Source organism: Lactuca sativa, chromosome 7 (assembly GCF_002870075.4).
Source record: "Lactuca sativa cultivar Salinas chromosome 7, Lsat_Salinas_v11, whole genome shotgun sequence".
In the NCBI taxonomy this organism is placed as follows: Eukaryota; Viridiplantae; Streptophyta; class Magnoliopsida; order Asterales; family Asteraceae; genus Lactuca; species Lactuca sativa.
The window spans coordinates 6,089,396-6,111,862 of NC_056629.2; the positions used below are offsets into that span (position 1 = coordinate 6,089,396).

The 22,467-nt window shown below is 39.8% G+C and overlaps 1 protein-coding gene across 5 annotated transcripts; it reads left to right on the top strand.

Annotated features, from left to right (window-relative positions):
• The first annotated feature begins 17,188 nt into the window (after window positions 1-17,188).
• LOC111912897 (DEAD-box ATP-dependent RNA helicase 8) lies at window positions 17,189-22,294 on the top strand. 5 transcript variants are annotated; one of them, XR_002857370.2, is made up of 12 exons: window positions 17,189-17,886; window positions 17,995-18,055; window positions 18,157-18,391; window positions 18,482-18,720; window positions 18,935-19,186; window positions 19,263-19,443; window positions 19,996-20,084; window positions 20,176-20,249; window positions 20,422-20,511; window positions 20,582-20,628; window positions 21,495-21,637; window positions 21,743-22,294. XR_002857370.2 is itself a non-coding variant. In XM_023908636.2 (10 exons), the coding sequence occupies exons 1-9, from the start codon at window positions 17,624-17,626 to the stop codon at window positions 20,498-20,500; spliced, it is 1,473 nt and encodes a 490-aa protein (XP_023764404.1). In that variant the 5' UTR covers window positions 17,189-17,623; the 3' UTR covers window positions 20,501-20,511; window positions 20,582-20,928. The 5 variants fall into 5 exon arrangements, 2 of the variants coding, with proteins under 2 accessions (XP_023764404.1, XP_023764405.1); XR_002857369.2 differs by lacking the exon at window positions 21,743-22,294 and having other exon boundaries at window positions 21,495-21,731; XR_002857371.2 differs by lacking the exon at window positions 21,743-22,294 and having other exon boundaries at window positions 20,587-20,628; window positions 21,495-21,731.
• The last annotated feature ends 173 nt before the right edge of the window (window positions 22,295-22,467 follow it).

Consider the following 22,467-nt stretch of genomic DNA (forward strand, 5'->3'; position numbering starts at 1 on the left):
TTCCGTGTCCGTTCAAACCCGAAGCTCTGGTCTTTTTGGCTCAAGTCCCGAAGGTCGATTCTACTCCCGAGATTCCCGAGAATCCCGAGGAAAATCCGTTTCCCGAGACGAAACTCTGCCCGGTTTTCCATCTCGCTATCTTCAAACTTTCAAGTGAGTTTCATACCCCTTAATCAACCGTTTTAATTATTCTAAATACTTTTATATGCTTTCAAGGGGGGGATTACAAGTAAAACACACGAGTATTATCGTGTGTTCCATAAGGAAACTCTTTTATATACTGTTATATATTCAAATATCATGCGATTTATAAACATTTAAAGGAACTTTTATATATATATATATATATATAACATATGTCACAATAGCATCTTACCTTTTAAAATATAATGTTGTTGTAATACATGTATAAACTAAACTGTTCTTAGATTTTTCTTGTCTATCCTAGACTCTACACCAAAAATCTATACTTTCATAAACAAGTGATTTCTTTTCTCAATATTTCTAAACAAACAAGACACACTTTTTGGAAACTATAATAGGTATGGTTTTACGAAACAAATTTCTAACTCTTATGTAGTAGAATCACATATTTCAAGAAGTTCACTTTCGTGTACAAGAACAAACGTAACATTTTAACAAGTAGATCTGTTTTTATACCACGGATTTGTGAGACACTAACTTCATGTACGTTCGAGTACACATTTCAAGTCCTGTATTATATACCAGAATCCCTTGGAGGGGGAGCATGGTGTTTGTGTATAGATCTATACGGGCTTGACAAACCCGCGCCCTGACTGTTAGCTGCAGTCCACCGTTTGGGGTGACAAACGTCATAACATTCCAACGCCTGAAGAACGTTGTGTATAGGCATTCAGAGTCAATAGTATGGTTATAAAACTCACAAGGGGTATTAAAATGCATTGATTTACAAGGTTTTCAAATTCATTGGTTCTTTTACATTTACATACATTTTAGAAACAAACATTGGTCTTGAGTGAAGGCTACTTTTATACTAGTAGAAAATATTGGATTTTCTAACCACAAACAAACGAAGATAAAACATTTCAGTTCATTCAAACATTGTCACTTAAATACTTATGAAATTCACCAGCTTAAATGCTGATCTACTCTTTCGAAATTACTTGTATGTCCCAGGGAATCAGTAATTTCAGGTATTCATTTCGCTTTTGATGAAGGGATGCTGCGGCGCCAGTTTAATCTCGTATTTTGACATCATATTGTAATTGAGTTTTGAACATGTAACTTTTGACAAATGTAAACTTTCAATTATATATATGATGGTTGTATTGCTTTCTTTACTATGTATTCATTTGTTACGTTGCCACATGAAGTCATCCGCCCCCGAACGTTTCCGCCGTTCAGGTTTGGGGGTGTGACAGATTGGTATCAGAGCAATGTTTATAGTGAACTAAGTATATCGAACCACATAAGATATACAAACTATAAATGCTTAAGGGACTAATACTCTCTGACAAAACAAATTTCCTTTTTACACTTAAGCAGCATTTCGTTCAATTTAAATTGGTAGTTCATTTAAGTACAAATACATGCATACCACGAACTATTTTCATGTTATACAACTATACAAGTATTTAGACAAGTTGACACTACGATTGAGACTCGATATATGTAATCAGATTTTGGACAAATATAGCGTGATCAACTATATTTGCCCAAGATTGGACCAACGTATATCGAGGAATGATCATAGTAAGCAACAAGTCAAAACTTACCAAACCATTTCAAGAATCAAACACAAGAATTTAAATACTATAGGAGTATTTGCTATCTAAACTAGTTTAACTTACATGTTTTACATGTTCCGACTTTACTCAATTCTTATAACCCTATTTCTCGTACAGCCAAATGGCTGGATTTCACCACCCTGGCGACCCCTACTTTCCCAACCAAGGCAACGGAGGATGGATCGAAGATGATCCCGAAGAGGACGAGGAACCCATAGAAGTGGGTGATGACTCCGGTACCGACTCAGAGCCGGAAGTTATCGATCCACCACCCATTCAACCTCCCGTCTTCGTAAGGAACTTTCAAGGACCGACTCCCGTCTGGGGAAGTCACCTCCACCATTGGAGCCAACAGCAGAACCTACGCCCTCCCTACGGCATGTGCCGGGACTTCTATGATGTCCGCGGTGGAGGTTCGGCTGATCGAGCACTCCCGGTAATGGTGGGTAAGTTAGCCAATCAGTCCTATCAGTCTGGAGTACAAGCTAGCCGACTCCGGGATATCAACGTGGAGGTGCAGGTTCACACTTCTGACATCCGTAGGCTGGACAAGATGCAAGACAACGCTCAATTCCAAACCGAAGCGTTTCAAGCGCAAATGATTGCAGCCCTCGCCGAACTAAGGGAACAACAAGACGCTTTCGATAGGCGTCTAATGGTGTCAAAGCAATCAGATGCGGAGTCAAGCTCCAAGCGCAACCTTCGACGCAAGTAGTGCTTGTCAAGGACTCAAATTTTGTTATAGCTTAGGACCTCGGCTAAAAGTCTTTAAATTTCTTGAACTTTGTAATCGGAGACCCTTATAGGGGTCAAATTTTCATGATCGTTGTAACAACTTTTATATTAATATAAGTGGCACTATTACTACTATGTTGAGTATTTCGTTCGAACCTTGAATGGTCTTTGAGAACCCCAAATACTTGTTTCATACCTTCAGTCTTACAAATAACTTTCATTCTTCTATTGTAAGACTCATACTATCATCTGTTGTTGAACTATAGCGATTTAGTTCATGAGACACATACATTTTCCATTCTATGAAATTCTTATCCTTGTCTTTTCAATCTATAGTTGAAGGATGCCTCCGCGTAGGAATCCGAGGCGAAACAACGGTGAGGAAGCACCTATACCACCACCACCTCCACCACCCCAATTTGATGCTGTTATGTTTCAAGCAGCAGTCACCGCAGCAGTGGCAGCTGCCATGTCTCAGATCAATAACTCAAGTACTAATGGCTCGGGATCTGGCACACACCCATCCAACCATGGCGAGAGTCATGGACCACCTCGGGAATGCACCTATAAGGACTTCACTAATGCCAAGCCCCGAATGTTTTATGGTACTGGTGGTGTGATGGCCCTGAGGCAGTGGATCGAAAGGACGGAGGCAGTCTTTGAAATATGCTCCTGCCCCGAGCACAGCAAGGTCAAATTTGCAACTTTCACCCTTCTCGATAAAGCTTTAACTTGGTGGAATGGCCACATTAAAGTACTTACCCTAATCGTGGCGAACTCCATAAGCTGGGAGAACTTGAAGGCCATGATGATGAGAGAATACTGCCCACGGGGAGAAATTCAAAAGCTTGAACACGAGCTATGGACCCTCGGAATGGTTGGTACCGACATCGCTACTTATACCAACAGATTCTGCGAGCTGGCAATCCTTTGTCCAGATATGATTGCTCCCGAGAGCAAGAAGATAGAAAGGTACATCTGGGGACTGACGCCCCAAATGCGATCAAGCGTGTTAGCTTCTAAACCTGACACCTTTGAAAGTGCTAAGGAACTGGCACAATCTCTGATCGACTACGGAGGTCATCAGAACTCAACCACTTCTGCACCAGCCCCACAGAAAGCAAACAACAACTACAACAACTACAAAAACAACAATGGCAGGAAGAGGGCATGGATTAAAGGGAAGGGTGGATCTTCCCAAGAATCCGCAAAGAAACAGCTGGTGTCAGTAAATGCTGCCACTGTACCTGCTACAGCCCCTACAAATACCTACCCAACAAAGCCTTATATAGGCAACCTCCCAAAATGCACCAAATGCAATTACCACCACCATGGACCTTGTCGAACTATGCAGTGCGCTAACTGCAGCCAGAAAGGGCACACAGCCCGTTTCTGCAAGGAACCCGCGAAGCCGATCACTCAAGTTCCCGGTGCGGGTGTAGGGCAGGCTTGCTACGGTTGTGGCGAGGTGGGCCACTACCAGAGAAACTATCCTAAGGCAGCAGGCACCGGAGGTGTTAGACGAGTTTTGGCAATAGGCCACGACGAAGCTGTAGCTGACCCAACTATTGTTGCTGGTACGTTCCTTCTCGATAATTCATACGCATGCATATTATTCGATAGTGGAGCGGAGAGAAGCTTCGTGAGTCAAAACTTTATTCATTTACTTAAACCTAAACCTAGCAAGTTAGAAAATTCATTCACTATAGAGATGGCCAATGGAAAAACCGAAAACACAAATTGCATATACATGGGCTGTACGTTAACATTAGACGGCCATTCTTTCCCAATCAATCTCATGCCGGTTCAAATTAAAAGTTTCGACGTCATAGTCGGCATGGATTGGTTGAGCCTTCTTCGCGCCGACATCATGTGCTTTGAGAAAGCAGTCCGTCTTAACCTCCCAAACAACGAAACATTAGTTATCTACGGCGACAAATCTAGTGCAAACCTTCGCATCATTTCGTGCATCCAAGCTCGAAAGTGCTTGCGGAAGGATTGTCGAGCATTCCTAGCGCACATCGTCGATACAAGTCAAGAACTGAAGGACATCAAGAGCATCTCGGTAGTACGCGACTTTCCCGATATCTTTCCAGAAGAACTGCCAGGATTACCACCGCAACGCCAAGTCGAGTTTAGAATCGACTTAATTCCAGGAGCTACCCCAGTAGCGAAGTCGCCTTATCGTCTTGCACCAGCAGAGATGCAGGAACTTTCCAGTCAACTTAATGAACTCCTTCACAAAGGATTCATAAGACCAAGTTTCTCACCTTGGGGAGCACCGGTCTTGTTTGTAAAGAAGAAAGACGAATCGTTCCGTATGTGCATCGACTACAGAGAGCTGAACAAACTTACTGTCAAGAACCGCTATCCTCTACCCCGTATCGACGACCTATTCGATCAACTTCAAGGGGCGAACTACTTCTCCAAAATAGACCTGCGATCCGGATATCATCAATTACGAGTTCTAGAGGGGGACATTCCAAAGACAGCCTTCCGAAATCGTTATGGACACTACGAATTCGTAGTGATGCCGTTCGGATTAACCAATGCACCAGCAGTATTTATGGACCTAATGAATAGGGTATGCCGCCCTTACTTGGATCAGTTCGTCATTGTCTTTATCGATGATATACTTATCTACTCTCGAAGTGAGGAAGAGCATAGTCAACACCTACGAAAAGTCCTAGAAACACTGCGAGCGGAGAAACTATATGCGAAGTTCTCTAAATGCGAATTTTGGATTCGAAGAGTCGAATTTTTAGGTCACGTTGTTAGCGAGAAAGGTATACACGTGGACCCCTCCAAAATTAAGGCTATTGAGAACTGGTCTGCACCAAAGACACCTACAGAAATTCGTCAATTTCTAGGTCTAGCTGGCTACTATCGTAGATTCATAAAGAACTTTTCGAGCATTGCGAAACCTCTTACTTCATTAACCCAGAAAGGTGTGGCCTTTGACTGGGAAGCGAAACAAGAGAAGGCATTCCAGACACTAAAGCAGGCCTTGTGCACCGCACCGATACTATCCCTCCCCGAAGGGATAGAAGACTTCATGGTGTATTGCGATGCTTCAAATCAAGGACTTGGTTGTGTTCTTATGCAGAGAGGGAAGGTTATCGCTTATGCCTCCCGACAGCTTAAGACACACGAAGTGAACTATACGACACATGACCTCGAGTTAGGAGCAGTGGTATTTGCTCTGAAGATCTGGAGGCACTACTTATACGGAACAAAGAGTACTATATTCACCGATCACAAGAGCCTTCAACACATTTTCGATCAGAAGGAACTCAACATGCGACAACGACGATGGGTTGAGTTACTGAATGACTACGAATGCGAAATTCGTTATCATCCTGGCAAGGCCAACGTAGTAGCCGACGCCCTCAGTCGAAAGGAATACACTGGTCGGAGGGTCAAATCTCTGACCATGACTATCCATTCCCACCTATCCACACAAATTAAGGAAGCACAAATGGAAGCTTTGCAACCTGAAAATGTGGCGGGTGAATCCCTGCGAGGAATGGAGAAGAAATTAGAAGTCAAGGGTGGCGGAGCCTACTATCTCATGGACCGAATCTGGACCCCAAATCATGGTGGTTTCAGAAACGTAGTCATGACCGAGGCTCACAATTCAAGATATTCCGTTCACCCGGGTTCAGATAAAATGTATCTGGATCTTAAGAAACTATATTGGTGGCCTAACATGAAAGCAGAAATTGCTACCTTCGTGAGTAAATGTCTTACTTGCGCTAAGGTTAAGGTCGAGTATCAGAAACCGTCAGGACTACTACAACAACCAGAGATACCGGAATGGAAATGGGAGCGGATTACTATGGACTTCATAACCAAGTTACCCAAGACGACAAGTGGACTCGATACCATATGGGTCATTGTCGACGGGTTGACCAAATCCGCACATTTCCTACCCATCAAGGAGACTGACAAAATGGAGAAGCTTACAAGAACTTACTTAAGGGAAGTAGTACGACTGCATGGTGTTCCGATATCCATTATCTCCGATCGAGATAGTAGATTCACTTCAAGATTCTGGCAGTCACTACAAAGTTCCCTGGGAACTAGGCTAGACATGAGTACAGCCTACCACCCACAGACAGACGGACAAAGTGAGAGAACAATACAAACTTTAGAAGACATGCTGAGAGCCTGTGTGATTGACTTTGGAAAGGCATGGGATATTCATTTACCCCTTGTCGAATTTTCATACAACAATAGTTATCATACAAGCATAAAGGCTGCTCCGTTTGAAGCCCTTTATGGTCGAAAGTGCAGATCCCCTCTGTGCTGGACTGAAGTTGGCGATACCCAGTTAGCTAGAGGAAGAGTTCCTGAAAGCACTCTCACCGGTCCGGAGATCATACGTGAAACAACAGAGAAGATCGTTCAGATTCGTGAACGATTGAAGGCCTCAAGAGACCGACAGAAAAGCTACGCTGACCAAAGGAGGAAACCTTTAGAATTCCAGGTAGGAGACCACGTCTTATTAAAGGTCTCACCGTGGAAGGGTTTAATACGATTTGGAAAGCGTGGGAAACTAAATCCAAGATACATAGGGCCTTTCGAGATTCTTGCCAGAATCGGCCCTGTGGCTTACAAGCTTAACCTACCGCGCGAACTTAGTAACATCCATCCAACCTTCCACGTCTCAAACTTGAAAAAGTGTCTGTCCGACGAGACTCTTGTTATTCCACTCGACGAGATCGAGATCAACGAGAGCCTCAACTTTGTGGAAGAACCAGTAGAAATCATGGACCGAGAGGTCAAACAAACAAAACAAAGTCGCATACCCATCGTGAAGGTTCGCTGGAACGCCAAGCGGGGACCTGAATTCACATGGGAACGCGAAGATCAGATGAAACAAAAGTACCCTCATCTCTTCCATGTTCACTAGTCCCTTTACTACTTTAAATTTCGGGACGAAATTCTCTCTAACGGGGGGATGATGTGACAACCCGATATTTCAACTCTTTGTAACGACCATAATAGGTCAAGTATTGTAACCACTTCTGAATAATAAAAAGTTACTTTCATAATAACATGTATAAATAAGTTCTACTTAATTTCCTTCTATGATTAAATGTCTTTGAAACATAATCGTACGTGAAAAGAACGCCCAAATCCGACTTCATATAGCGAAGATGTGATTTTTCCAAGTTCGGCTTAGCAACAGACAGCTAAAAACTCGAATCGGAAATCGAGCGACTTTTGGCCGGAATGACCTAAACGAGAATCAAAGGTCTCGTCAATGGTATTCCAGCGGTAAAAAGTCTGGCAAAAACCGACATCAGATAAAGAAGTTATGAATTTTCTAAGAAATTCCTTAAACACGATGGATTTTTAATAAATAATAAAAATATAATTTTGGAATTTGCCGACGGAGTCTAAACGAAAGTTGTAGAGCGTAGTCTCACCTACGCGAGGATATAAAGACCATCGAAAACGGAGTTCGTATGAAGAAGATATGGATTTTTGAAGTTTATTAAATAAATTAATTATTTATTTAATTCAAAATTCGGATATTATCCGAAGGGGAGTCAGCATCCTCCTCCGAAGTACGCGCTGCGTACTCCTGTACGCCCCGCGTAACCGAGAGGATTGGCCTCGGATCGTCCACGTCGCCATATCCGAGGAATCCGATCCATCCGACCCGTCCGACCCGACGTCCCATCCGACCCGGCGTCCCATCCGACCCACCTCCCCAGCAACCCGTCCCATCCGACCCGAGAACCCAACAACCCGTCCCATCCGAGCCGAGGCAGTCGAGGCTTCGGTCATGCATGACGTACGCGTACGCAGCGCGTACGAGCGTACGCCCCGCGTACCGAAGCAGACCAGCCTTCCTATAAATAGAATGCGAGGGTTTCCAAAGAAAGGGTTCATTTCTCTTCTCTCTCTCTCAACTTTGCCTCGTTTTCCGTGTCCGTTCAAACCCGAAGCTCTGGTCTTTTTGGCTCAAGTCCCGAAGGTCGATTCTACTCCCGAGATTCCCGAGAATCCCGAGGAAAATCCGTTTCCCGAGACGAAACTCTGCCCGGTTTTCCATCTCGCTATCTTCAAACTTTCAAGTGAGTTTCATACCCCTTAATCAACCGTTTTAATTATTCTAAATACTTTTATATGCTTTCAAGGGGGGGATTACAAGTAAAACACACGAGTATTATCGTGTGTTCCATAAGGAAACTCTTTTATATACTGTTATATATTCAAATATCATGCGATTTATAAACATTTAAAGGAACTTTTATATATATATATATATATATATAACATATGTCACAATAGCATCTTACCTTTTAAAATATAATGTTGTTGTAATACATGTATAAACTAAACTGTTCTTAGATTTTTCTTGTCTATCCTAGACTCTACACCAAAAATCTATACTTTCATAAACAAGTGATTTCTTTTCTCAATATTTCTAAACAAACAAGACACACTTTTTGGAAACTATAATAGGTATGGTTTTACGAAACAAATTTCTAACTCTTATGTAGTAGAATCACATATTTCAAGAAGTTCACTTTCGTGTACAAGAACAAACGTAACATTTTAACAAGTAGATCTGTTTTTATACCACGGATTTGTGAGACACTAACTTCATGTACGTTCGAGTACACATTTCAAGTCCTGTATTATATACCAGAATCCCTTGGAGGGGGAGCATGGTGTTTGTGTATAGATCTATACGGGCTTGACAAACCCGCGCCCTGACTGTTAGCTGCAGTCCACCGTTTGGGGTGACAAACGTCATAACATTCCAACGCCTGAAGAACGTTGTGTATAGGCATTCAGAGTCAATAGTATGGTTATAAAACTCACAAGGGGTATTAAAATGCATTGATTTACAAGGTTTTCAAATTCATTGGTTCTTTTACATTTACATACATTTTAGAAACAAACATTGGTCTTGAGTGAAGGCTACTTTTATACTAGTAGAAAATATTGGATTTTCTAACCACAAACAAACGAAGATAAAACATTTCAGTTCATTCAAACATTGTCACTTAAATACTTATGAAATTCACCAGCTTAAATGCTGATCTACTCTTTCGAAATTACTTGTATGTCCCAGGGAATCAGTAATTTCAGGTATTCATTTCGCTTTTGATGAAGGGATGCTGCGGCGCCAGTTTAATCTCGTATTTTGACATCATATTGTAATTGAGTTTTGAACATGTAACTTTTGACAAATGTAAACTTTCAATTATATATATGATGGTTGTATTGCTTTCTTTACTATGTATTCATTTGTTACGTTACCACATGAAGTCATCCGCCCCCGAACGTTTCCGCCGTTCAGGTTTGGGGGTGTGACATAAAGGAAGCCAGTTAAGGTGTTTAAATAGGGTGCAAACCCTTAAAATTAGAGTTTCCTTCGGACAGGCCTACTTGTCGAGTCGGGGCATTTGACTCGACGAGTAGGTCCTCTCACCCGCGTCGAAGTTCCACCTCTACTTGACGAGTCCCAAAGTAAATGTGCAAAAAGTCATATTAAAAGTACGTACCAGGAGCCGGACACTACAGACTTGTCGACTCCTTCCAGAACTCGAGAAATCGCGAAAAACCTAATTGACTCGCCGAGTTTCCAAACAACTCGTTGAGTCCATACGTGTCCAAAAGTCGGGAAGAACCCTAACTGACTCGTCGAGTCGTCTCACTGACTCGTTGAGTCCATGTAGAAACTAACAACGACCAATCTTCATTGGACTTGTCGAGTCGACCATGCAACTTGTCGAGTCGCTTCAGTCCATTTATCATACAGATGTTTATACGTGAAACCAAAGCTCAAAATTGTAGATCAAGGCTCCTAGGGTGTGATTATCACGTAAAGTTGCTAACTTTACATGCATGTAAAACTCCATGAAGCTAAAACACTCATAACTAGCCTTAGAAGAAGGTTTTGGACATGAAGGAGAGCCAAAGCTTCATAAAGCTTGAGGCTTTATGTCCATAAGGGCCTATATGAGTCCAGATCTGCAACTATGCCCTTGTGACAAGCTCAAATCCGAAAGTAACTCCATTTTTGCATCAAAATGCCCATATTCTCACTTAAGAATGGATCTATCAAATAGAAGACCAAGATAAATGCTTTTTACCTTAAAATGCAAGCCAAGACAATGTAGATACTGGATTTACCCTCTTATTCTCGTTCTAAGCTTCTAAAACTCCAAGCTTCTTCAATCAAAAGCACAAAAAGCACACTTTAGCCTATCAAACACTCAAGAACAAGGTTTAGACTGATTAGGGTTTCTTCTGGCCTTCAAAAGGTGGTAAGGGGGCTGGAGGAAATGACTTAAGGTCCTTTAAATAGGGTGCAAACCCTAAAATTAGGGTTTCCATGCACAACCTCTACTCGTCGAGTCGGGGTCCTCCGATTCGTCCAGCAGGAGTCAAAAACCACGGGGGATGACTAGGTTCGACACGACGAGGTGGGGCCTCCAACTCGTCGAGTTTCTTCAATAAAATGAATAAAAAGGCTTTTAAAAGTTACCTGGGAGTCGGGGTGTTACACATCCTCACCCATCTTTCGGGTTTCCTTACAGCATCCCAAGCCTTCGTATGATTAAACATCAAACCATTAATTTTTAAGTTTTCCTCAAGCTCGCCTTAAAATTTTCTTAATTATTAGTTTAACCACATCTTCGAGTTGTCACATTGTTGTTGTAAATGTTGCTAAACTTATACATCTTGTGGTGTAAGTCTATCCATGTTTTTGTGTTGAGTTGATAATTTGTGCAATATTTTCCACGAGTCATTATATTGTATCATACTTATGTAACGTGGTCCCAAAAACACTTTAATTTTTTGTGAAATATTGGTTATGAGTTCATTCGAGGTGTCGCTATACAAGGTTGTTAATGTAGCATCTTCCCCACCGAGATACGTTAGAAGGGTTTTCAGGACCAATATGATTATTTGTGCTCTTTCTTTAGGACTTTTTCTTGGGTCAGGATGCTTCAGATTTGTAACATCCATAAAAAAAATCATGCCAAATTTAAACTTTTAAAAACATTTCAAAACTCATGATTATTACAAAACTTGTTTTCAAAATAGTATAACGTTAGAGTATCCCAGAAACATAGTCATAAAATGTGAGGAGTTGTACGATTACGCCTTTGCCTTCCCGCGATCCTCTGAGGTACCTGAAACCAAAATTGAAACCGTAAGCCCGAAGCTTAGTGAGTTCCCCCAATATACCGATACATAACAAATAGTACACATAATAACAACATGTAATGGGTCCACAACTCTACATACCAGATTACCCCATGGGCCCATAGTGTGAGTCTGGATTACCTTCCAGGCCCACAGCTCGCATCCGGCCCACAACATAAGTTTGGTTTGCTTCCAAGCCCACAGCTTATGACTGGCTTGCCCCTCTTCAGTCCTAAAACTGAAACATAATTGATCTGCCCTCAGTACGAGTTTGGGATGCCACTTGGTCCTCACCTCGTATCTAGTATGCTAATGAGTCCTCAGTATGAGTCTGGTATGCCTTCCCGACCCTCAGCTCATATCTAGCATGCTAATGAGTCCTCAGTATGAGTCTGGTATGCCTTCCCGACCCTCAGCTCAAATATGGCATACTCCAGGGTTTGTTGGTCACTGCACGAGACAATACAACCTCAACCCTATCCACACAACATGTCTACATATACAGCTAATTGCACATACAGATAATCAAACGGTAACACAGGTAGTCCAACATATCTACCTAACTGGCATAACAAACTAGTGTGTATAACTATCTCATATTCAACACATCATCAACTACTGGGATATCAAATCCTATGGACCGACCTTAGTGCCTTAGACCCTTAGTATAGTGAGGACAACTCACTTCAAAATGTCGATCTGAACTGAAGAATCGAACTCCCGAATCGCCGTCTCACCAAAAATCCCAAACTATCCAAATAACGAATATTAAGTCAATAAATGAGAATATTAATCTTGACCAAGAGTCCTACAACTATTCATAGTCCATTTTGCCTTTTCCCTAATTTGGGCCAAGGCCTAATTCCAAATACATGATCCATAAGCCCACATATATAAGGCCCATCATTGGCCCAATTTTCCAAATTGGGCCTCTTTCAAAGACTCAATACCAAAGTTGGCCTAAAATACTCTTATCCAGAGACCCCAACAAGGCCCAAGTCCAACTAGTCCAAAAGCAGCCCAATTTGTTATGTAACGACCGAAAAATACAACCAATTTTAAATTTTTCAAAACAATCCGATTTCATTAAAATCACTACAAAACGGTTTTCAATACAAATTATTTAAAGTATTCCCAGAATCACATCACGACCAAAAACATGAGGAGCGGTACGATCACGCATTCGCCTTGCCACAGTCTCCTGAAGAACCTGAAAACATGAAACCACAACTGTAAGCCCAAAAGCTTAGTGAGATATCCCCAAAATACCAACCATAAATACCATACACGCATAACATGCCATAACATATCCGATCACAGAACAGCCATGCACTTCGGGTCTACTTTGTGACTGGTCCGCCGAACCGGGCTATAGTCCACCTGGTCCACCCTCTGAGTCTATCCACATACATCGAGTCTACAGTGTGATTGGTCCGCCCGGTCCCGGGCCTTCAATCCACCTGGTCCACTCTCTGAGTCTACAATATGACTGGTCCGCCCGCACCGGGCCTTCAGTCTATCTGGTCCACTCTCCGAACCTTCGGCACGTCTGGTCCGCCCTTTCGGGGCCTACAGCCTATCCGGACCGCTCGCTGGGCCTTCGAGACAACCGGTCCGCCCTAGGTATCTTGGCCTACCGCACACAGCAGGACCCGCCTCAACCCAACTCCAGTCCAGACAACCATGTGCACATATACATACAATCATATAGCAATTCACAGTCAACAAGCAGATCAAACAGATCACATAACATATCATCCCCCTAACCAGGATACCGACCTAACAGGTCACTACCATAGCATCACCCTGTCTCTCAGGATACCGATCTCAAACAGGTCTCTATATACCATCCTAGCTCTCAGGATGCAAACATAACATAGCAACAACATAACAACAACTACCCGGATCTCAATCCGATAAGGGCCGGACTTGGTGCCTTAGACCATGTTGATATAGTGAGGATAACTCACCTTGCGAATGCCGATACTCTAAACTGAAGAAGCAGACTCTCGAACCACCAACTCACCGCAAATCCCGAACTACCCATCATAACAATAAAACATTAGGTCAAGCATACATCCACATATCGGACCAAGACCAAAATCCAAACCTCATACAAAGTCCAACATTGGCCCAATTTACCAAATTGGGCCCACTTCACCAAATGGGCCTAGAACCAAAGTCCATAACAATAATTGGGCCCAAAACACTCTGTCCATAAATTCCCAGACATGGCCCAACACCCAACTGTCCACCAGCGGCCCAAACTTAAAGCCCAAACATGAAGGTCCAACAGGAGGAGTACGCTGGGCGTACCCTCCTTGGTACGCGGCGCGTACAGCAACGACTCACAAGGGAACCGGGACACTGGCCCGCTACGCGGGGCGTACCACCATGTTACGCGGGGCGTAACTGCGAATTCTATTAAGTCCTTCTTACAGCTTAATGGCTTGAGCCCTTAAGCCCAAACTTTAGATCCATAGGCCAAATATGATTAGAAATCATAAAGTCTCAGACTTTATCACTTGGGACGTCCTTAAGCTCTTAATCCAAGGTCTTAATCCATTAAGACCCACATAACTCATACATGGAATAACTACAGCCCTTGGGACCTCATTTTTATCACTCAAGACTTCTCCAAAGGTCTGAAAGGACAACTACACTTGACCAAATTGGACTATGCAACAAGTTGAGGACTTTTGGGACAAGATTGGGGCAAAGCTTCAAAATACATAGATCTATACAATATGAAGGTCAAGCAAGAAGCTTTATACCTCAAACAAGCTCCAGAGGATGGTATTTCTTCAGATCCACAAGTTCCACACGTTCTTCTTCTTCTTTGACAACTTCCCTTTTCTCCTTCAAGCCCTTCTTTTGCCAATACAAGCTTCTCAAGGTCAAACACACTCAAATATGGAGGGAATACGAGATTAGGGTTTCTCTGAGGTTGAAGATGAGTGTAAGGAGGCTGAGGGGTGAACCATCTTATTCCTTATATAGTGGTTGGCCCTAAAAATAGGGTTTGGGATTCCTGTGAGTACGCGGGGCGTACCTCCCTGGTACGCGGGGAGTACTAACCCGGCCAACGCGCATATCATCCTCCCATTACGCTGGGCGTACGTCCAGCTTACGCTAGGTGTACCCAGCCAGACTCTAAAACTCATGCATGCCATGCATGCATGGGACCCGTCTTCCACTTATACCACAACGAGCTATAAACAATAATCATCTACGAACACCGCAACTCCTCTAATCTAAACCCACTCCCAAATAGTTTACATTCATACGGGGTGACAAGAAACCCAATGCTTCTAACACATACGCCAGCCCGAAACCTTCTCGGATGAAACTCATTTCTCGAAAAGGACCAGAACTACCTTTCTCTTAAACTTCACGGACTCATAGTCACACACTTAAAGAACGGGGTGTTACATGTTAAAAGCCTAACAGAGGACGTACGTGGGGCGTACTCCCCTGGTACGCTGGGCGTACTCTTGCTTGACGTTGACCACCATCGGAGTGGTTGACCCAGTATGCTGGGCATACATAATTTATGCGGGACGTATATGGGGTTTTGCTAGAACCCTAATAAATTCTTAACGGCTTAAGCACTTAAGTCCAAACTTCAGATCCACTGACCAAATATGCCTAAGAATCAGAAAGTCTCGAACTTTAACATTTTGGATGTCCAAAAAAGTTCTTAACACATGGTCTTAATCCATTAAGACCTTCCTACTCCATGCATGAGACACATTTAGTTATTGGGACATCATTTTTATCACTTAGGACCTCTTTAAGGGTCTGAAATGACAACTCATCTCGTCCAAATCATATCATGCACCAACTTGGGACTTTTGGGACAATAAATGGTTCCATCAAGCTAGAATGGCAAGATCTATATCATACAAGCATAAAGTTTGAAGCTTTTTACCTTCTGGAGCTTCTAGGGCACCAAACAACTTCATATCTACAAGCTTGTTCTCCTTCCCCAACTTCTTGATGCAACACCTTCTTCTCCAACCACTTAAAACACCCTCTATAAGCTCACACACTCAAGGAAAGGATTAGGGTTTGGGGAAAACGACTCTAAACTGTGGAGGATGAGGTAAGGGGGGGTTATAAGCTTATAAGGATGTTTATATAGCACTTAAACCTTAAATATTAGGGTTCCTCCTGACGTGAGTACGCTTAGCATACATAAGTGTACGCCAGCGTACTAAGGTGCGCCTAGTACGCTCAACGTACCTTATGTACGCTTGGCGTACTAACCTTGTTCTGAAAGTTGCAACTTTAGCCCTTACGCTTCTTATGGATCGACTCATCTAGCCCTAGGGACTACAAATGACAAATAATAATAATAGAAGAGATGATTCAGAAATACCTGCAAAACCTCATAATGTTACAAGTTTGGGTTTCGAGTATGCCCTCTTCATCGTTGATTCCTTGGGGTTGGGTTTGGGGTTGAGATACTTAAAATACGTTTCATGGATATAGTGTATGAGACGAAAAGTATGATCGGTGCCACCCGATAAGTTGGTATCATGGGGGTGATTCAAATTATGGGAAATATGATGGAGTATCGAGATGAAATATATTATCGACAAACGTTATTTTTGGACTTTGGACCATGAGGCGTGTTATAGTAGATGGATGATGGAGATGTGTTAAATGGATTTTTGGATCCATTGTTGAGAGTGTGATTATATATATATATATATATATATATATATATATATATATATATATATATATATATATATATATATATATATATATATATATATATATATATATATATAAAAGATGGTTAAAAGTAAAGGAAAAACATCTAATTTAAAAAATTAACATGTAAAAGTTTTTTTTTGGAAAAGAGAAAAGCTCACGGGTTTTTGTTGACGAATTTATGGTTTTTCACACACAACCACATAAAGGCGTGGTGTAGTCATGCCTGACTTAATGCCACCGGCACACCACATATTCATGATATTGTTAGGGCATGTTGTCTACCTTTTTTATTGTCACAATACACCACTCTCTTTGTTTGAAAATAAGTGACCGAGATAGAACTTTTAGTTTTTATTGTATTTTTTAAGAATTTTACTTTTAGTCATATATTATCAACTTCCATCTACGTGTTATCGGCTTTTAATTTGTAACTTTCAACTATTATCTAGTTTTGACGAACCGTTTTAGATTAAAATTATATATTTTGCTTTCATGGCTTCCATGTGAACTTTTTTATTTGAATTTTCTATTTCTTGCTTAAAACTATTTTATTGTATAATACATTATTGTATTTTATTTATAACTATATCCTTTATATTCGTTTCCTATATAATATTATGTAAGGTCTTTGTTTTTGTTTTTTTTGAAAGTTGTTTGGATAAGAGTTATTTGTTGATTGCGAAACAAAAAACCTACGTTTTATCCATTAAAAAGAGGAGAAATATCATCTATGACTATAACCCAATCATAAAATATAAATTATTATATTAGAAAATGGATTCCATTTGAGCCCTAAATAGAAAGGTCGTATCGCCATTTCTGTTCCCATCAAAAACCGATCAGTGTTCTCTCTCTATCCCGTTTACAAGTTTTTGTCCCACTTAGACTTTAGGTCAAAATGCTAACTTTCTCCATTTGAGTTCTTCAGATCGTTACTCGTAATTGCTTTGCCAAAACTGTTCTCCAATCCCAAATCGCAAAACATTGGCTTATATTTTTTTACGCCAACGATTTTGCTTCTAATTTGTTACCAAAACCAAAACCCCTCAATTCTCTCCTCTTTGCTTGTGATCCATCCTGAAATTTCAAGCTATTGTTGTGTATATTTTTTGTTTATTTTCCTATCGATTGAGAATTTTAGGCTTTTAGATCGGCGGCTAGTTGATTGATTAGTTTTTAGTTAGGGTTGTGGAGATTCTTCGGTAGAGTTGGAAATGAATAACAACTACGCACGAGGAGGTGGGGGAAGGTATCCGCCGGGAATTGGGCGTGGTGGTGGTGGGAATTATCATGGAAACCCTAATCCTAATTTCCAGCAACAGTATGCTCAAAGGAATCCAGCGCACCACCAGCAGTTTCAACAGCAGCAGCAGCAGCAGCAACAACAACAATGGCTGAGAAGAAACCCTGTGGGAAATGATTCGAGTGTGGTTGACGAAGTGGAAAAGACTATACAGTCCGAAGCTGCTGACCCTAGGTACAATTATGGTTTCATTCTCAAAAATTATGTTTAGATTTCTATAAGTATGCCTTGCTTAGTTGTTCCATTATGCTTTTCTAAGTCTAATCGTGTTTCTTCTTGCAGTGGTCAAGATTGGAAGGCACAATTGAGGCTTCCACCAGCTGACACTCGATACAGAACAGAAGTATGCTTGTGATGTTATCTATGTGCTTATGAGTTTAATTTTGGATGCGTTACATGTGACTGTTTTACTTGAACTTTGTTTCTAATTTTGTACCATTTCAGGATGTGACAGCGACCAAAGGAAATGAATTTGAAGATTACTTTCTCAAGCGTGAGTTGCTTATGGGGATATATGAGAAGGGTTTTGAAAGGCCATCTCCAATTCAAGAAGAAAGCATCCCAATTGCCCTCACAGGAAGTGATATTCTTGCAAGAGCTAAAAATGGAACAGGGAAAACTGCTGCCTTCTGCATTCCTGCTTTAGAAAAAATTGATCAAGAGAGCAATGTTATTCAAGGTTCTAAATTTAAACTTTTTTTTTTTTTTTTTTTGGTTTTTAATATCAAAATCTTTTTAGTGTTTTCTCTGAAGTTTCCCATATGTGCAGTGGTTATACTTGTTCCAACTAGAGAATTGGCTCTTCAAACATCTCAAGTCTGCAAAGAACTTGGAAAACACCTAAACATTCAGGTCATGGTTACTACTGGTGGAACCAGCTTAAAAGATGACATCATGCGATTGTATCAGCCTGTTCATTTACTTGTTGGTACTCCTGGAAGAATATTAGATCTTTCAAAGAAGGGAATCTGCGTGTTGAAAGATTGTGCAATGCTTGTCATGGATGAGGTACAGCTATTTACTCTGTATCTAATGCTCTCTAATTACATGATTTCATATAGTGTACATATTATTTCAGGTTTTCATGTATGATAACAAAACAAAGATAGTTCTGTTTAGGCATGATCTTGATTTTTGAAGTTTTTTGTGCGACTCATTACTCACTTTTTTTTTTGTTAACCCAACATGAGATATTAATCAGTGGTTTACTTTTTGTTCCCAGGCTGATAAGCTTTTGTCACCTGAGTTCCAGCCTTCAGTAGAGCAACTAATCCACTTCATGCCTACAAACCGTCAAATTTTAATGTTTTCAGCAACTTTTCCTGTGACAGTGAAGGATTTCAAAGATAGATACCTTCCAAAATCTTATGTTATCAACCTCATGGACGAACTTACCCTCAAGGGAATAACACAGTTCTATGCTTTTGTTGAAGAAAGGCAGAAAGTTCATTGCCTCAATACTCTTTTCTCAAAGGTTTCATCTGAATTTGTTTTATTTATTTATTACTGTAAAGCTGTGAGTTGGAATTTTTGACTTTATTTAATTACAGCTTCAAATCAACCAATCAATAATTTTCTGCAACTCGGTAAATCGGGTTGAACTACTGGCGAAGAAAATAACTGAGCTTGGTTACTCTTGTTTCTACATTCATGCAAAGATGCTTCAAGATCATCGTAATCGAGTTTTTCATGATTTTCGTAATGGTGCTTGCAGGAATCTTGTCTGTACTGGTATATATATTGCTTCCTTTTTTTCTACTTTACATAATATAATAGCTACCACAAGAAATACCAACCTACTTTCATACATGTCTTGCTTTTAAACATTTACGTTATGATAGCATTTTTTTATTCTTATTACAACATTATACGCTGAAAAATCTGCTTAGCTGTAGTTTCAAAAAATGCTTTGTATTTTGATGACATTGCTATAATTGGGTAGTTTGTTTTTTTTTCAAAGTAGAATGTTGTAATACTTAGAGGAAGTAAAATGCTATAATAGATATAAGTCATTGAAAGTTTGTAGTTATATCTTGCATTTAATCTTCTCTTTGAAGTATTATTTCATCAACTCTATTCCATAAAATATCAATCGCATACAATGATTATGGTTGTTTCTACTGCACAAAATAGCCAGGAGAGATAAATGCAATGTGCTTTCATAGTTTCAATGACAATGCTGTTATAAATTGGGTAGATTTTTCAAAGTAGATTGCTGTAATAGGAAAAAAAAATGAGAGTTGGAAGTAGATTGTTAATTTTTTTTTTGGCTCATGATTGCAGATTTATTCACGAGGGGTATTGATATTCAAGCAGTAAACGTCGTTATCAATTTTGACTTCCCGAAAAACTCAGAAACATATCTCCACAGGGTGGGTATAAAAATTATAATTGGAAAAAGTTGCTTCATTATTAAACAACCATAAATGAATGATTCTCAAATAAATTATAATTGATTGATAGGTTGGTCGATCAGGAAGGTTTGGACACCTTGGGTTAGCTGTAAACCTAATCACATATGAAGATCGCTTTAATCTGTATGCATCCCTATATATATATATATATATATATATATATATATATATATATATATATATATATATATATATATATATATTTTAACTTTTTCTTTTTTGGCATATCCTTCCTATTTTCATGAATCAATGTAAATTTGAAAATCTTTATTATTCATCTTTTTTGTTGTTTCAGGTATAGGATTGAACAAGAACTTGGAACTGAGATAAAACAGATCCCTCCATTCATTGATCAAGCTATTTATTGTCGCTGAAAGATTGTTGGGTGAGTTTAATAACCAAAGCTATATTTTAAAATATCATTGATTTTCTAATAATTTTTTGATTTACTGAAGGGAAGGTGTGAGCTGTCTCTCTGTCTGTTTAAGGAAAGGACCCAAAGGTACACACATTTCACTTGGTCTCAACTTTGAAGACAACATGAATTAATTTGTGATTCGGAAAAAAACTAAGGACTTGTTTCTTTAAGAAAGACATTAGAATTTACCCTTTTTTTATATTTTGTGACATGATATGTTTTGTGCTGTGTTGTGTTGTGAGGAAGGAGTTTGGTATGTTGTTAGTCCAGTCAACCCAAGAGAAGACTCGTAGTTTCTTTCTTTAAAGACTTATTGACTTTGTGCATACGTTTGGATTTGGTTGGTTGGTTGTTTTCTGGTCTTAAGATATCTAATTATCCTAATTCCTACCTTTGGGCACTTTTTTTTATATGCTCGACTGTCTGTTTACAAATGATGACCTTGTACTGTGTTTGACATGTTTTGGACGGACTGATAGACTTTGACCCACCAACTGATTTCAATTAGACAAAAATTGCTAACTTTTATTGTGCTCTTAAAAAGTAAAAAACTTGGAAATTAGAGACGAAATTGCTTGTTAAAAGAACTATTAAAACATATTGAAACAAACTGGTTCGGTTCTACTATGAATGAGCGAATAAATTATTATTAATATGTTTCTGCCCTTGCAAATCATGAAGAAGTCATGCAAAACCTTCATACGAACCAAATTCAAGGAAACGTGAGTAATAAATATAGTTGTAAATTTAGTTCTTTTTTTTTCTTTTGATTTATTACGTCATACTGCATTGATTTTATTAAATTGTAGTTGTCATTTTTTTTTGATTTAGCTCTATATTTTATGATTTTCTATATGGTCCAAATCTATAAAATTAAAATGTGAAATTAATAGCAAACATAATTATGTTAAAATAGTATCGCATAATAATCCCTTATTTTCAACTTACAGGCATACATAAACCCTTACAACGCATATGAATGTCTTTGAGACTTTGACTAGTTCTTTGGCTGATGTGCTGCACATGCTCTAGATTTATCAAAAATAATGGAAATTTGTCTATATGTGTAATCTCATACTACTCTATCCAAAAGGTATCTGTGTCACCAAAAAATTGCATTTAATAAAATTTAAATACACTGTAAAATCATAATTTTAATCAACATTACTTGATACTTGATTGCTGAACTGTTCCCCAGTTTAGAGTGTTCGTCATGCACTAGCTGCCTAGAACATATACAATAGACACTTAAAGTGCGTCTTCATCGGATAACTCATTAAACATGTTATTGAAGACATGCTGCAAGTCATCAACTTTAACTGTCTCTTACACCAAGACTAATGGAAATGCATGATTTTTCTCAACTGTATGGACGATAAATGAGCCACGAAATACTCCCCAAAGCGGAAACATGTTACAAGGCAAAAAGTTCTCTTATCAAAAGAGTGATGATAGTCGTCTATCGGAAATAGCAACTCCTCAACATCAGACAATGTATGTGCCATTACCTCCTCACAGAACAAGTAATGATATAATAATGGGCAACCTTCTACACCCATCGGTACAATAACCACCGACCAAACAAGATGTCCTGAAAAATGTCGCGTGTGTCGGGGTAGGCAACAATCTAGCCATAGATTTCAAACCCAATTTAGGTTACATGTTGTAGTGAGAAACGCAACGTAATTATTGTCATGCTGCAAAATTTTCAAAATTAGGATACTTTTCCAAACAAGAGTTTTATGTGTTCTAGACTTGTTCTTCGCGTTCCACATAAGTTCTTCGAATTTTGAACTAGTGACACATATTATATGTTCTGGACAGTGGCGTAGCCACATAGAGGCAAGGGTGGGCCTTGGCCCACCCATAAAATTTTAAGTTTATATATATATATATATATTAAATAAAATGAACTAAGGTTGT